The sequence below is a fragment of the Haliotis rubra genome, unplaced genomic scaffold (genome assembly GCF_003918875.1).
Source record: "Haliotis rubra isolate DU_JTF1 unplaced genomic scaffold, ASM391887v1 Scf905, whole genome shotgun sequence".
In the NCBI taxonomy this organism is placed as follows: Eukaryota; Metazoa; Mollusca; class Gastropoda; order Lepetellida; family Haliotidae; genus Haliotis; species Haliotis rubra.
The window spans coordinates 302,314-320,458 of record NW_025767641.1 but is presented as its reverse complement, the minus strand read 5'-3'; the positions used below and the strand labels follow the sequence as shown (position 1 = coordinate 320,458).

At 41.6% G+C, this 18,145-nt stretch overlaps 1 protein-coding gene across 1 annotated transcript in view; it reads left to right on the top strand.

Moving 5' to 3' along the window:
* LOC124264050 overlaps nt 1-18,145 on the top strand; it is a 120,945-nt gene that overhangs the window by 78,470 nt on the left and 24,330 nt on the right. Inside the window, 10 exon segments of the mRNA XM_046698767.1 lie at nt 171-298; nt 394-510; nt 2,713-2,850; nt 3,786-3,936; nt 4,639-4,857; nt 5,112-5,365; nt 5,573-5,710; nt 8,505-8,600; nt 11,222-11,407; nt 14,419-14,519. Coding sequence (XP_046554723.1) covers nt 171-298; nt 394-510; nt 2,713-2,850; nt 3,786-3,936; nt 4,639-4,857; nt 5,112-5,365; nt 5,573-5,710; nt 8,505-8,600; nt 11,222-11,407; nt 14,419-14,519 — 1,528 coding nt within the window.

The following is an 18,145-nucleotide window of genomic DNA, read 5'->3' as shown; positions in this document are numbered from 1 at the left end:
CTGTGTAAGGAATGAAACCGAAGTGTTCAGAGTAACGCTTGAACCACTTGCCAAAAACACCTTCTCTTTTTTTGACGAATATCGTTTCGTGTTATCTCTAGATAATTTACTACACATAGATATGGAAACTCTAAGGTCTCAGGGTACTAATTGTAAATCCTCGACTTCAGCTGCAAGAAGGGGACCCAAGGACGGCTGTGTGAAAACGCCCCCAATTTGTGTGATCTTGTCAGTCCGTGTACTACCCGGGGTACATGCCAGCAGTCAGGCGGGTCGGCAACGTGTAACTGTACATCATGTAAGTACTGGGGGGCATCAGTAGTCGATATTAACGTAACTTCACTTGTGTTTCTTCAACGATGTATACTTAAACTTTATATTTCTCTTTCCAAGTATACAGTGGGATGTCCTGTGAGCTGATCAAGGATACGTGTTCCGCCAATGTGTGTAACAATGGTGGCAACTGTTCTCTCGTCCAGCCAATGGGCCACACGTGTAACTGCCCAGAAGGTAGGTTTCTGAACACTTGACTCTCACATCTACACTCCTGTTTCTGAACACTTGACCCTCACATCTACACTCCTATTTCTGAACACGTGACTCTCACATCTACACTCCTGTTTCTGAACACTTGACCCTCACATCTACACTCCTATTTCTGAACACGTGACTCTCACATCTACACTCCTATTTCTGAACACTTGACTCTCACATCTACACTGAACACTTGACTCTCACATCTACACTCCTATTTCTGAACACTTAACTCTCACATCTACACTGAACACTTGACTCTCACATCTACACCCCTATTTCTAAACACTTGACTCTCACTTCTACGCTCCTATTTCTGAACACTTGACTCTCACATCTACACTCCTATTTCTGTACACTTGACTCTCACATCTACACTGAACACTTGACTCTCACATCTACACTCCTATTTCTAAACACTTAACTCTCACATCTACACTGAACACTTGACTCTCACATCTACAACCCCTATTTCTAAACACTTGACTCTCACTTCTACACTCCTATTTCTGAACACTTGACTCTCACATCTACACTCCTATTTCTGAACACTTGACTCTCACATCTACACTGAACACTTGACTCTCACATCTACACCCCTATTTCTAAACACTTAACTCTCACATCTACACTGAACACTTGACTCTCACATCTACACCCCTATTTCTAAACACTTGACTCTCACTTCTACACTCCTATTTCTGAACACTTGACTCTCACATCTACACTCCTATTTCTGAACACTTGACTCTCACATCTACACTGAACACTTGACTCTCACATCTACACCCCTATTTCTAAACACTTAACTCTCACATCTACACTGAACACTTGACTCTCACATCTACACCCCTATTTCTAAACACTTGACTCTCACATCTACACCCCTATTTCTAAACACTTGACTCTCACATCTACACCCCTATTTCTGAACACGTGACTCTCACATCTACACTCCTATTTCTGAACACTTGACTCTCACATCTACACTGAACACTTGACTCTCACATCTACACTCCTATTTCTGAACACTTAACTCTCACATCTACACTGAACACTTGACTCTCACATCTACACCCCTATTTCTAAACACTTGACTCTCACTTCTACACTCCTATTTCTGAACACTTGACTCTCACATCTACACCCCTATTTCTGAACACTTGACTCTCACATCTACACTGAACACTTGACTCTCACTTCTACACTCCTATTTCTGAACACTTGACTCTCACATCTACACTCCTGTTTCTGAATCGCCCAACATGGGATCATATGGCGTAAACACCGGACTCATCCTGTGCACATCTACATCTACGTCCTCCAAGATGAAAACACATAGATCTAAACACTGGGCATCTCTGACTTGACTCATCCTCCGACACCACCTATACCTTTGTCACTACGGGCAGAACTTATAAATCCTTGAAATGAGACTCTCCCTCACGCCTCTCCCTACTGAGTCCTTCTGCGGCATCCTCTCAGACACCTGTTACCCCTAAATGGTATCCGTCCATGCATCTGTTGTATCGTCAGTCTGCATTTGCTTACATCCACCAGGAACACGAACCGAAACATGAGTCTCATTAACCTATTCAGACAATGACCTGCTCTTCAGCCGATCCGAATTTTCTCGTGTGAAAGTGAAAGGAGACACCACAAACAACTATTGTTACACTGAATTACAATTCCTTCATAAGAAAATAGTATTTACAAGTTAAATTAAATTTTAATCTGTAATAACATCGTATTCCTATATTTTATGGCGAGGTGTAGGCAGCATGTCGTGAACTAAGACGCCACAGACTGCCCCTATTTGACGAGGTCGTAAAATGATTCACAATTCATCTGGCTCACTGGTTACAACTGTTGTGTGTTTTGTGTGCTTATTCAGTGTATTTTAGTAACGCACAATGTGATTGATACAATTTCATGTCCGTACCAGACCGCCAAACTTTCCTAGAGGCAGAGCCTCGTTTTGAGATTTCCAGATTTCCGTTTGTCAGAGCATGCTATACGACAGAGCACGCTGCACGACGTGTCTGCAAGAATAAGAAGGAGCGTAGTGTTGCAATATACAAGTGCTTAGATCAAACGAGACTGTTGTGTAATCAATGTTTTGACTTGATCCCGCCTGATATATGTGTGATGTAGCCAATACGCTCCCTCTCTATTCAGGATTCAGCGGTGATTGCCAGACGAAGGACGATGTTTGCAGCAACAAGTGTCCATCTGGCACGACCTGTCTAAGCGAGGGACGCGAGACCTTCTGCCTGTGTACACCTCCACAGATTCTCTCGGGGACAACGTGTAAAGGTGGGAAAGTACAGGCGACATTAGAAGTGACTTGACGTTGCACTGATCATTTTACAGATGCGATACCACCAACCCCCTCTCCATCCCGATACGTTATACGGAGGACAGTAATCAGCTTGACTGTCCGACTGTCCCTCTGTAACACCTGTCTGTATGGAGCATCCTTTCATCATGCCGAAGCTTTGCACAGGATGACCAGGATGTCAACTGGCGTGTTTCGCTATTAAGAAATTTTCAGAGTTTTGGGGTTAGGTATTCTTTATCAGCAGGCTTATCTAAATTCAGCGATGTGTCTTAACAAAGGGTATCGCCGGAATGGCAGGTACTTTTTCTGTACGACCAAGAAATGACGAACGTGTAAATTGGTGCTTTAAAGTCTTGACAAAACTGTTTCAATTATGTTAATTATTTGTTTCACTTATGTTACCAAGTTTGTATCACGTTATCATGATTATTCATAACCTATTTCCATATCATTGCACTATGACTCAAGACTTATCTTGCCCAATGGCTAAAGATGACAGGACTCTTCACTAGCTCATACCTTTTCGAAAATATGATTTGATAGCTCAGTAACTACTTGGTGTGTAGGAAACAGATATGCCAACACAGTTAGCTGAAACAAACAGATGATGATTATTGTTATAAGTATTTTACAATGTGCTGTCTACATCACTGTAAGAATATGGAGAATGTATAATGTATGTATTAGCTATGTTATGTTTTTATGATAAAAAAACTTAATGATGTTTACATTATATTTTCACTGCTGATGATTATTATGATCATGCTGTCGTAATGGCTGTCAACTATACCCACAGTAGCGTCATGTTGTGTGGCCCACCCAGCAACAGCTACCCCGTGTCCGCTGCTATATGGACACTGATTGCAGTAAACTGTTTACGTTTTTATTCTGATAACGGTTTATTTGTCAGACACGTCGCCAAACTTTGACCTGTACCTGGACAATCGATTGGTATCCCAGGTTGTCCAGTCGTACAGCCCGTTCCAGCTTACAGGCGACCTGTCCATCATGTTCTGGATCGGCTACCTCAACTCCGGCAGATCAGTCGTGATATCCAACCTGTAAGTCGTCCACATCTCTTGATAATACATGTGCTGTTCACTCGTTCTCACTAATGAGGTGCAATTGCTGTCCGCCCTAATCAGATCAAATACTTATGAACGTAGATTAGATAAGTTACCATATTTTAACAGGGTACAGTGAAGACAACTTCTGACATTTAAGGATTCTCTCGTATTCATTTCGTATTTGACAGCAACACCCAAAACACGTAAAACGATACCTACGTTACCTGTCCGCCCCTTTGGGTTGATAGAGATATGTTTCAATAAAGAAGTGAGAACAATAAGTATTGATTATTGTTACGGTTATAGCGATTGGTGAGTGATCCAGCCTTGCTTCCATGTCTGTTATGGTGACTTCCATTCATGCACAGCCAGATGAGCTCAGACAAAAGACCTGTCCGCTATGCTGAGGATACCTACGTTACTAGTAGATAATGAAACAGGACATTTTTTGGCGTAGTGACAGTTTTAAGTATTACTCAGTACTAGATATAAGATACATACTTCAACTCACAAAAAAATACTGGGAATTCAAGGACAGAGTGCATCCATCATGTTGTACGGAATCACGAATGTAGAAAATGATTTGATGGCCACGAGAACTGAGTAGGATAAATGACTTGTGATCATTATGATTTCAAGCACGTCTTCATATGATGCTGTGGAGGTCTCTACTTTACATGAACAACTCTCTTGCAGCGATCGCAGTGAAAAGTATTTCGAGCTGTTCCAAGACCGTGTCGAGTTTTTGGGAAAGGTGGTCAATATGAGTATGGAAAAGGGAAATCTTGAGACAGTCAAGGGCCAATGGGATCATGTTGCAGCCACGTGGACAAGAAACGGGTCAACCAATGTGTTTATAAACGGAATCAAAGTCAAATCAGCAGATATTGATGTTAACCTCACAGACAGCAACGGGTAGGTTAAAGCTTGGTGCTCAACTCAGATTAATGTTACACGGTGTTGGCACGGATATGGGAACGGTGTTGTTGAACGTGATGGTGTTGTTGAGGAAAGCAGCAGTAACACGCCAGACAAAAACATAAACCGCTCATTTGATGTTCTTCTGAATAGAATATCTGCGTTTCAGATACGTTGTATACTTAGATATGTGTACTTAGACCAATTTCATATGGACATTGGGCAGTTTGCAATGCAACTTTATCTTGCAGTCTGAAGATTGTGTGGTTCGACCCAGCCTTCAGAGGTTACATCTCCCGTCTTACTGTGTGGAGAAGCATCCTAACTCACACTGATGTGACAAATGTGTTGGGGAACTTGAACTACCTTGGTGACCTTGCCCTTGGGTGGAACCGCTACAAGATGGCGGGCGGAAGTAGAATATACGTCCCAAGCAAGGCTGGTCCGGGTGTTACTCTGTGCGAATCGGGACGTGTCATGGCGGAAAACTGCACTGGACAACCAGGTTACCCATTCTCTGTTATAAAATAAGAAGTTCAAGGACATACAAGCAAGCATGATTACATTGCAAGCATATTTAAGGACATGCTACTGATGATTCATTACAGTTCATGCTTACAAATACGTTCGGCATCAAAGCAGTTTATCGTGATTAAGACATGTTATCCTCATGGTGTTGTTTCGGACAAATCCAGTTTTGTTCATTCCACAGACAAGAAGAAGCCAGTTCTGAAGGACTGTCCATCCAGCGACATCGTGAGAAACGTAAGCAGCCGCGTCGTGGAGACCATTGCCGTCTACACAGCGCCCTCTACAGACAGTAACGCCACAGTATCCAGCACATTCACAGGTGACTGACACAGCTATTGAAAACACACACCGGAGATACATACATGCAGGGTTTGTGCTGCGAGAAGAAACAATGACAAAGGAAAAAAGCTTTACATACACTCCTGGAATAAAGTAACTGTGCATTATTTGAGTTTATGCCATTTTAATGCAATAAGATAATAACACGATTTGTGGTGTTTTCCGTAATCACTGTTTGACTGTTGACAGGATAATATCGAAATCTGCATGATTTGACACTAGGCATGATTTGACACACGCATTTGAAGAGATCCGATGTCAAACATCAGTTCACAAATTCAGTATCGTGTGTTTCCACCACCGACACCGACAACGCATAGACAACACGACGTTTGGTGAATGTTGTTCCATGTCTGAAGCAAGGCTTGTCCCAATTCAACTGACGTCAAGTGCAGATTCTTGGCTTGACGTAAACATCTCTCCATGTCATCTCAAGCGTGTTCGATAGGAGGCAGGTCCGGAGACAGAAGTCATGCCTCTGTCCGTGAATAAACGGCTGCACATGAGGCCCAATGATCTCATCCCTGTATTGCAGACCTGTCGACCTGTCAGACTGCCATTGACAATGACAAGTTGCAAAGTGCTTAGCTATATGTATATTTAGTTGTTTTTTTTATAACTTTTCAATAAGCTTTATTTCATGCAGTCTTATGTTGTGCACAGTTACTTTTTCCGTTGGTATATGTATTTATTCAAAACAGCGATGATGCACAGACATGTTCGAACGTACAGTTGCATGGGGAAATGTATACTCTCCAAAAAACGAAACGCATCATGCAAATAGTAATTTCATGTAGCAATGAATTTAAACGTGATTCAGTTTACAAAAGGTTTTGCCCTGTTTGTGAGTCCTATGGTGTTTATGTTTTGAAACATCACAACAAAACGCACCATCCGTAATATACCCGTATTTAATAGCATGATTTTCAATTTCGGCGTGTAGTGTCACAGAATACACAATTCACATGTAATGCACGTGAAAGTTGGGGATCAGATAGTCACAATGATGGGTATAAAAGGTTGATCGCTGTCTATCGATTATTCACTGTATTTGGAATATTGTTGACGAACAAAATGCCACGTCTAAGTGAAGCCAACCGTCATATCGCCATTGGTTTGCTTGAAGCTGGCCAGTCTCAACGTGCAGTTGCCCGACGCATGAATAATCACCAAAGCACCATTTCACGGCTCTGGGAGAGATATCGCCGGCAGAATGCAGTAGCAGATGCCCCTCGTAGTGGGCGACCTCGAGCGACCACTGCGGCGCAGGATCGCTACATCCGGGTACATCACCTACGTCATCGAACAGCTACGGCGACCAGTACCGCTCGACAAATACCCGGATTGAGGAGGCTTTCTGCACAGACGGTCAGGAACAGGTTGAGAGAGGCTGATTTACGTGCCAGAAGACCTTATTTTGGCCCTGTGCTTCGACAACAACATCGTCGACATCGAGTTCAATGGTGCACCAACGTTCAGGCCTGGAACCTTCCGAATTGACGCAGAATCTGGTTCAGTGATGAATCACAATTTCCATTGGAACGACGCGATGGAAGAATGCGGGTGTACAGACGTCGACGTGAACGTTTCGCCGACGCTTGCGTTCCGCAGGTGGACAGATTCGGCCGGGGCAATGTTATGATGTGGGGAGCAATCACCTGCCGTAGGAGAAGTGATTTGGTGATGATCCAGGGCAACCTGAGAGCTCAACGGTACTGTGACGAAATCCTACGCTCACAACTATTTCCAATGATTGGTCGCCAGAGGGAGTTGTTTCAACAGGACAATGCCAGGCCCCACACAGCACGTCACACTGGAGACTTCCTCCAGAACCACAACATCAACGTGCTCCTCTGGCCCTCAAGATCACCGGACTTAAACCCCATCGAACAACTGTGGGATGCCCTGGACAGACGGATGCGACGCCGTAACCCTCAGCCCCAGACACTTCAGCAATTCGCACAGGCACTACAGGCAGAGTGGGCTGCGATTGGGCAACACGAGATTCTGAGACTTATTCGTTCGACGCCGAGGCGATGCCGTGCAGTTCTGGATGCCCACGGTGGTGACACGAGGTATTGACTTCAGCGCCACCACACGTCTCCATGTGACATTCAAACTGACTTTCCTCGAGTTGGTGCCAAAGACGGATAAGTCTGCATTCCCAATGTGCAATATATTTCGCTATATTTCCTTGACTCATAAAGCCTACAAGATGTTTCAAAATAAATATAAAAAGACAGTTGAAATTCCTATATGCTTTTCTTTTTGGGGAGAGTATATATACTACTGTAAGTGATCGTGCATGTAGATATGTATGTTTTGGTGTGTAACATGTAGGTGTGTACAGGTGTGTTTGGGGTGAATGTGTGTGTGTGTGTGTGTGTGTGTGTGTATGTGTGTGCGTGCGTGTGATATTTGACAGCGGTGTGTCTGTTCCAAATGAAATTTGAAGCTTGGGAATAATGTGTAATTCCCTTTCCTCGACAAATTGAAGACGCGAACACGATGATGGTTCTGTGTCTGATCTACGTATAATCCCAATACGTTAAAGTGCCTGTCCCAGGCACCAACTTATGATGCTTGCATGACAATGTGCCCGTTCCAGGTGAATTCATGATGATTGCATGACAATGTGCATGTTCCAGGTGAATTCATGATGATTGCATGGCAATGTGCATGTTCCAGGTGAATTCATGATGCTTGCATGACAATGTGCATGTTCCAGGTGAATTCATGATGCTTGCATGACGCTGATTTTGTTTTTGTTCTAGACGAGCTCATGATGCGAGGCAGGTATGATATTGTTTACGTCGCCAAGGACGGCCAAGGAAACACTGGATGGTGTAGATTCAAGGTGTACATAACAGGTACGGGGACATCGCCCACCTCAAAGTTATCTGAAAACGCACGATAATGAGAGCAAGTGTCATACTTTACTGCTCACGATTAAAGCACATTACAACTACTTTGTGCGTAATTTTGGACGTGTTGTATTGATAAACCGAAACCGGTTTAAGAAAGAGGTTGCGGAGTAATTGACCATGTGCACTATTTGGGGCATTTCAATGTATGCGCAATTGCATGAAGTCCTTAAATCTGCATAGAAATAAATAAAGACTGCAGAATCATTGAGGAGTTGAACTGTGGGTCGGAAAGAGCTTACCCAGGTCTACCGTTACCATCACACGCTTGTAAACAACATGCGCCACAAGCAGTACCACCAGCACCTTGGTTAATAGAATAAGTCAAAGGCAAAGGTTTCAGTTTCTGACTGGAATAGATTAGTGAAATCCAGCACTCGCATCAGAGCACAGACTATATCCAGGGATATCATACGTCCTCTGAGCTGACCACCTTATCATCACATACAAACATCAACTAACGGTCCCAACTGGTAAAGGTGATAAATGGAGTCTCCGTATGTACTTGATTGAAGGCAAGTGTTTCGCTGACACAAAAGGTGTCTTGTGATGTGACTTTTACATGCTCTGTTCCAATTATCATTGAAACTTTGGGAGATTGAGAATGCACCGATGTTGGTATTATATCACTTCAAGTTTGAATAGGTTGTGCTTCTAAAAGAATGTAAAAGCTTTGGAAAACAATAGTGGTAAAAATTCCGATGTTGGTATTATTGTATACTTGCCGCAATAACATTTCTAGAGGGAACAATATATTATACGAGGTTTTATGCGTCCCTGTGGTTTTATCCACCGAGTCGGAGGCGAGGGGGTTTATCGTCACTGTGTCAGGGTTTATCCACCGAGTCGGAGGCGGGGTTTTAAAGTTTATCCACCGAGTGAATAGGTTGTGCTTCTGTGTAAAAGTCGGAGGCGAGGGTTTTATGCGTCCTATGTAAAGCTTTAGGCGGCGAGGGGGTTTAATACGTCCTGTGAAAACAATAGTGGTAAACATTCAGAGTTAGGGTTTTATAATTTGAGGCATCAGTGATCCTCAGTCTGGTGTTATTCCACCGAGGATGCGCTGTGTCAGGAGGCGAGGCGAGGGGTTTTATGCGTCCTGTGTCTTGTACCATGTCATATCCACCGAGTCGGAGGCGCAAGGGGTTTTATGCGTCCCTCCAGGGAACAATATATATATACGGGTTTTATGCGTCCTGTGTCAGGTTTATCCACCGGAGTCGGAGGCGAGGGGTTTATGCGTCCTGTGTCAGGTTTTATCCACCGAGTCGGAGGCGAGGGGGTTTTATGCGTCCTGTGTCAGGTTTTATCCACCGAGTCGGAGGCGAGGGGGTTTTATGCGTCCTGTGTCAGGTTTTATCCACCGAGTCGGAGGCGAGGGGGGATTTTATGCGTCCCTGTGTCGGAGGAGGGGTTTAATGCGGCCTCGTGTCAGGCTCTTTATCCATCACCGAGTCGGAGGCGAGGTACTTATGCGTCCTGTGTCGGGTCGGGTTTTATCCACCGGGTCAGGCAGCAGGGTTTTATCCATCCACCGAGTCGGAGGCGAGGGGAGGGTTTTATGCGTCCTGTGTCAGGTTTTATCCACGAGTCGAGGCGATGCTGGCTGTCAGGTTTATCCCACCGAGGGCGGGGTTTTTATGCGTCCGGAGGCGAGGTTTTATGCGTCCTGTGTCAGGTTTTATCCATCGAGTCGGAGGCGAGGGGGTTTTATGCGTCCTGTGTCAGGTTTTATCCACCGAGTCGGAGGCGAGGGTTTTATGCGTCCTGTGTCAGGTTTTATCCACCGAGTCGGAGGCGAGGGGGTTTTATGCGTCCTGTGTCAGGTTTTATCCACCTGTTTGGGGTTCGGAGGCGGGAAGGGTTTTATGCGTCTGTGTCAGGTTTATTCACCCAGTCGGAGTCGAGGGTTTTTTAATCCGTCCTGTGTTAGGTGGATAAAACCCAACGAGGGACGCATAAAACCCCGTATACCCCGAATTATAATGCTACAACGAATATCTTACCGAAAGTTTAAATTTATCATTATGTAACTATAACATTAAAACAAACTTAAATTCAATCATATATGTTACTACTATGGTACCGACCACTCCATCCAAACCACTGGTTCACGGTTCACTGACTGCCATGGATGCATGTTTATTCTCCATGGGGCGGAGTATAAATGATTTATTCTCCCTCGCAAAGACTTATACCCCGCTTCGGCGGTGTACAGCCGTGCACCCGGCATACATGGTAATTTGTTCGAAAGTCGGAGATGGACTTTTTTACACGAGGTAGGGTAACTACTTATGTATGTGTTGGGGGATAGGTAGGGTACGCTCTTGAGTACCTGGTATCATGACTCTTTATATTGGGATTCCAAAAATATATGCTCAACAAAATAATCGGTATGTTCCAACGAACTGTCATTTCGCATGACTATGGAAAGGGGTCTTGTGGACTGTTTTACATAAACGAGTGGGTTATGATTTAATGATGAAATGCGATTGTATTAATATTGGTGAATATGGTGACGTCTTGACAATCAAATCATGTTGGCAGTCATACCTTCATTTTTGCAGGATCAAGCACATGCAGCACAGAGGGCTTCTTGGCGACCACAACTTGTGGAGCAACTGCAGTTCGTGACTTCTGTCCCACCGGCCAAGCCCCTTCCATCCCAACGCCAAATATTCTAAGTTGTGGCAAACTTGGGTCGTATAATCTGGACAATCCTTTGGAGCTATACACACCGCCTGCTTGTGGAGGTAGGGCTACATAGAAGTGCGGAGGGGGGTTGGAGTTGACATGTAATGTGCAATAGTATATACAACTTCACTGCCACGCAACACATTTACCACTGTCATGACGAGGGCGGTTGGGTAGCCTAGTGGTTAAAGCGTTGGCTCGTCACGCCGAAGACCCGGGTTCGAATCCCCACATGGGTACAATGTGTGAAGCCCATTTCTGGTGTTCCCCGCCGTGGTGTTGCTGGAATATTGCTAAAAGCAGCGTAAAACCAAACTCCGTCAGTCAGTCATGACGAATATGCGGCCTTCGTAAACACGTTTTTATCACAACGGCAACGCATAATACACACACTCCAGAGACTAAACAAACGAGGGACATGTTATACACTTACTTGTTGAAGGGTTCACCAATATTTACAGGGATGGAATATGCAAAGGAGGGACATGTTATACACTTACTGGTTGAAGGGTTCACCAATATTTACTAGGATGTAATATGCAAAGCAGGGACATGTTATACAATTACTGGTTGAAGGGTTCACCAATATTTACAGGATGTAATATGCAAACAGGGACATGTTATACTTACTGGTTGAAGGGTTCACCAATATTTACAGGGATGGAATATGCAAACAGGGACATGTTATACAATTACTGGTTGAAGGGTTCACCAATATTTACAGGGATGTAATATGCAAACAGGGACATGTTATACACTTACTGGTTGAAGGGTTCACCAATATTTACTAGGATGGAATATGCAAGCAGGGACATGTTATACAATTACTGGTTGAAGGGTTCACCAATATTTACAGGGATGTAATATGCAAGGAGGGACATGTTATACAATTACTGGTTGAAGGGTATTCACCAATATTTACAGGGATGTAATATGCAAACAGGGACATGTTATACAATTACTGGTTGAAGGGTTCACCAATATTTACAGGGATGTAATATGCAAACAGGGACATGTTATACAATTACTGGTTGAAGGGTTCACCAATATTTACAGGGATGAATATGCAACAGGGACATGTTATACAATTACTGGTTGAAGGGTTCACCAATATTTACAGGGATGTAATATGCAAACAGGGACATGTTATACAATTACTTGTTGAAGGGTTCACCAATATTTACAGGGATGTGCAAACAGGGACATGTTATGCAATTACAGGGACATGTTATACACATTACTTACTGGTTGAAGGGTTCACCAATATTTACAGGATGTAATATGCAAACAGGGACATGTTATACAATTACTTGTTGAAGGGTTCACCAATATTTACAGGGATGTAATATGCAAGGAGGGACATGTTATACAATTACTCGTTGAAGTGTTCACCAATATTTACAGGGATGGAATATGCAAGCAGGGACATGTTATACAATTACTCGTTGAAGTGTTCACCAATATTTACAGGGATGGAATATGCAAGCAGGGGCATGTTATACAATTACTCGTTGAGGTGTTCACCAATATTTACAGGGATGAAATATGCAAGCAGGGACATGTTATTATACAATTATTTACAGGGTTGAAGGGGGTTCACCAATATTTACAGGGATGTAATATGCAAGCAGGGACATGTTATACAATTACTCGTTGAGGTGTTCACCAATATTTACAGGGATGGAATATGCAAGCAGGGACATGTTATACAATTACTCGTTGAGGTGTTCACCAATATTTACAGGGATGTAATATGCAAACAGGGACATGTTATACAATTACTGGTTGAAGGGTTCACCAATATTTACAGGGATGTAATATGCAAACAGGGACATGTTATACAATTACTTCGTTGAAGGGTTCACCAATATTTACAGGGATGTATAATATGCAAACAGGGACATGTTATACAATTACTCGTTGAAGGGTTCACCAATATTTACAGGGATGGAATATGCAAGCAGGGACATGTTATACAATTACTCGTTGAAGGGTTCACCAATATTTACAGGGATGGAATATGCAAGCAGGGGCATGTTATACAATTACTCGTTGAAGTGTTCACCAATATTTACAGGGATGGAATATGCAAGCAGGGACATGTTATACAATTACTCGTTGAGGTGTTCACCAATATTTACAGGGATGGAATATGCAAGCAGGGACATGTTATACAATTACTGGTTGAAGGGTTCACCAATATTTACAGGGATGTAATATGCAATGCACAGGGACATGTTATACAATTACTGGTTGAAGGGTTCACCAATATTTACAGGGATGTAATATGCAAACAGGGACATGTTATACAATTACTGGTTGAAGGGTTCACCAATATTTACAGGGATGTAATATGCAAACAGGGACATGTTATACAATTACTGGTTGAAGGGTTCACCAATATTTACAGGGATGTAATATGCAAACAGGGACATGTTATACACTTACTTGTTGAAGGGTTCACCAATATTTACAGGGATGTAATATGCAAACAGGGACATGTTATACACTTACTGGTTGAAGGGTTCACCAATATTTACAGGGATGTAATATGCAAGGAGGGACATGTTATACAATTACTGGTTGAAGGGTTCACTATACCTGGATCTTCTTCCATTACGTCAAGATCAGCGTTTGTATCAAGATTTACACCCTTGATATCTTCCTTGTGAAAGCTTGTCCACTGCTGGGGGAGATGAATTTTACAGGCTCTTATTGCTGCTAACACTATATTTCGAACTTTGTACTGACATTGTCGTTTGCTGTTTATGTATTCTTTCAGTTTTGAAATCGAGACGTAAAACAAATGAACCAAAGAAATGAACTGAAACAATGTTATTCGAAGTATACTCTGAAAGAGCGAAACTAACCAAGAATAGGTTGTATTGTACTTGTACTGACCGGGAGAAGATAACTCCGGAGAAGGAATTAATTGTATTGACCTTTCACTGACAGGGAATAGATAGTAAAACAATGTACAAAGGCAGCGCAAAATTAGACCCTTTACGACCATAAAATATAGAGAGGAGCATATAATTTTTATTGTTTGGCATTCATTTTATTGCCAGAGATAAGATAACCAAGAAGGATGCTAGCATCACACTGTCGCCAGACGAAATCATCAAGATAACAGCGATTGAAAGTGATGATTTGAGTGACGAGGCGTTCCGGGTGAGTATCCTCTAGTCATGGCCATGTGAGTGTCTCTACAAATAATGATTTTCTCATGTATATGTATGCATGAAAATGTTTAGTACTACAAGATCGATGTCAGAACTCCATGGAATGTTGTCTTTCAAGATGTATTCTTCATGATACTGACAATTGTCGTCATCGCCATTGGCTCATGAAAATCGTCCGTTCCATGATGGGCACTACCGCTAAGATTTATTGCAGACTTAGCCATTAAACTGTTTGCTTTGTGTTTGTGGTATTGATAACACTGGAAAAAAAATCCATCTTTCCAAGCTTGGAAATGTCTTGGAAAGATGATGTTTCCAAGACATTTCCAATTTTGGAAAGATGATGTTTCCAAGACTTTCCAATTTTGGAAAGATGATGTTTCCAAAAATTTCCAATCTTGGAAATATCCACAAGGGGAGATAACTGGTGGGTGATGGTAAATTATTGTTCTGCATGGGCTAATTGCAATAGTGGCATGGGGCGGCATGAGTGTTTCATGGGGTCGTTAAGGTGACTGGCGGTAGTCTTTGATGTTTGGTGTTGTTTTAGTAATGATTGTTTTAAGGGTTAACGAAAAGGATTATCGACTTGACTAGTCGAAATTGCAGTGAACACATTTTAAGTGTTCAATGTTGTGGGTGAAAAGTGAATTTGTCACGTTGAGTTTAAATATGTATCATCATCAAAGCATATCTAGTCAGTGAGAGTTAATTTCGTACAAAGGGCCACCGACCCGTTTTACAATTATAAAGATGAAAATACAATCCAGCGCCATATATAATATCAAGCTGTATGCTAACGTGTACAATGTCTCATTTAATCTTATACTCTATATTCAAAAACTTCGCTCTTTTTGTCAATGTTTCACATGGATTATTTATGTAGTATTGTGGGGGAAGGCTGTTTCTCAGATCACAGTAAAATGAACATTCAATAAAGAATTGGTACTCTGATTCAATGGTAAGTACAATACACAGAGGGTAGAATCACTCATGTTGTTTTATATTTACTTTTCGCCCTTATTCCAACATTAAAGGAAGGTCTGAACAACGAAACTTACTCAAAGCAAAACGAATCGTTGCGTTGCTGTCAATCGTTGCGTTGCCGTCCTGGGGGGTCGAGTGATGGTGTCACCATGCACTAATTTCCACCGGACCCCGCAGTTCGTGCTAAATCATTTAGTAAATGGGTTATGTTTGTGAGTGCGAAGCGAGCGTTGTGGAAGCTTGGAACGATATCTTAAATTTATCCAGATCGCTTCGCGGAAGTTAAAGAACCAAACTACTTACTACTTGTAGTACAATATATATATGATTGATGACCAAAAATATTTTCCATGACACAACTTGAAGCATAAAGATTTCTTTCTCGGAAGCGAGGTCGTGGTGGAAGTGACAATAATATTGTAAGTAGTGTTATATTGACACCCACCTCGCTTCCTCGAGAGAATTGTTATGATATAAGATATGTCACGCAAAATCCTATTGGACACCAATCAAATACATATTGTACTACCAGTAGAAAGTAGTTTTGATTTTGTAACTCGGTGAAAACAAACCTAAATAGCATTTATTCTCAGACTGGCGGCTGTTTTTTTAATAATCGTAACATCACGGGCTAAAGTCTGTTAAAGAATTAATGAGATTATGGTTTGTTTTCATCAAGTTAGAAAATCGAAACTACTTTCTACTCGTAGTTAAATATGTATTTGAATCATGGCCAACAGGATTTGGCATGACACAACTTGTAACATAACGATTTCTTCCTTGGAAGCGAGGTGGGGGTCGAAGTGACAATACTGCCCAATAAATTTCTTGCTACATTCACGTGGTAAACGTCCACTCACCAGTATGTAGATACTAGTCAACGTGCGTCTTTATGTTTGGTCTTATTATCCTAATTAGTTTATTATCATACTTGTATGCATTTTGAAACTAAATAAAAATCAGGCGATCTGCCTATACTTATAACTGGAATATCTAGACATTTTATAGTTTGCCAATGTAAATCATAATTCGCACACACGCCCTAGTGTATGTTGTCTGTCTCATTACTTCACGACGAAAACAATGATTCTGTGGAATGCTACGAAAAATGAAAAAAACAACAAAATGCAATTATTAAAATTAAAACAGATTAGAGTTATAAGAATAATGTCAGGCGATTACTTTGTTCAAGGAATGTATCCATCAATATCCACAAAAATGAGTGATATACCATTCACCTGCAGCTGTTCCAAATGATGTGTCTTTTAACAGTCTAATACATGTTTACGAAAAGTGATATATCGTTTCAGGTATTTCACATTGGTATGTAGTCTCATTGGTAACCCAAGATAGCATACCTGGGAACTAATTGCATAATGTCCGCCATTCTTTACAAAAAAGTAATTTAGTTAGCCAATAATGAGAATCAATGTCTTGGCGGTTAATCCTTTGAAAGAAGGAAGTTGTTTTACGTAGACACAGACACGACAGAGTGTATTCAGTTTAGATTAGTAAATGTACATACATAAACACTACCTTTTGACAAATCCGCTGTGTAAGATAAAAGTATGGGTTAATCCTTTGATCGATGTTTATAATGTTGAGTATTTACTCCAGACACAAGAAATGCCAAATGGGAACCTTTGTCGGGTTATCTAAGTGGTGTTACCACTAATTGTACCTGTTATAAATTCATTAACTGACCATCAAGTGAATGATGACAAATGACATGTGTAGGTTTATACCACCTAACACGGGTTACAACAAGGGAGTATTAATTGCTGTATTACATATGAAAACCTATGGGCCGACACTATTTTGAGAATACGGACAGAACTGTTGTTCAACATTGTTGCATAAGAGATACATATAAGCATTTGCTGTGTGCTAAAACTGTATTTACCTATTTACCTAAGTAAATTTTCAGAGTCTTCTAGCAATAGCAAAGTGCAAGGATGTGTTAAAAAGGAGAAACGCAAACAGTTGCTGTTCGAATTGCATGAAATATGCAAGAACATGACATATTCAAGAACAATGTTGCCAATTTTGGAAATATGAGATTTCCAAAAATGTACAATTTTGGAAATGTCCACAAGGGGAGATAACTGGTGGGTGATAGTAAATTATTGTTCTTTGCACGCCCCAGGACCTAATCCCTTGTTGATTGATGAGTGAATCAAGGCAGTTAAGAGTCACCAATTAACAAGACCTACTGCCTCGTTAATTAACAAGTTTTTATGCCTCTTAAAGAAGCCTCTGGAAGTAAGTTAAATCTTTGATGGGCATTAAGAAGTGGAATACATTACTGTGACCTGATTTTCACCTGATGAAGGAGCAAGCATACACTCCGAAACTTCGTGTTATTCACAATAAAGAAGTTGACATCCATAAATCTTGCTTTTCTTATTAAAACGGTAAGTTATTAAAATCTGCTGAGCTGTAGGTTTGTAAATCATGTCGCGATGTGATTATCGCTCTAACACACCTGAGAGATTCGTCAACAGTGTGGTATGCACAGGCGGTGAAAATTGTAGTGTATTACATTGGGTTGGTTGCATATTGTTTTGTGTTATGCTGTCAGTTTGTATGTATGTGTGAATGAGGAACCTCACATATTGAAAACAAAAC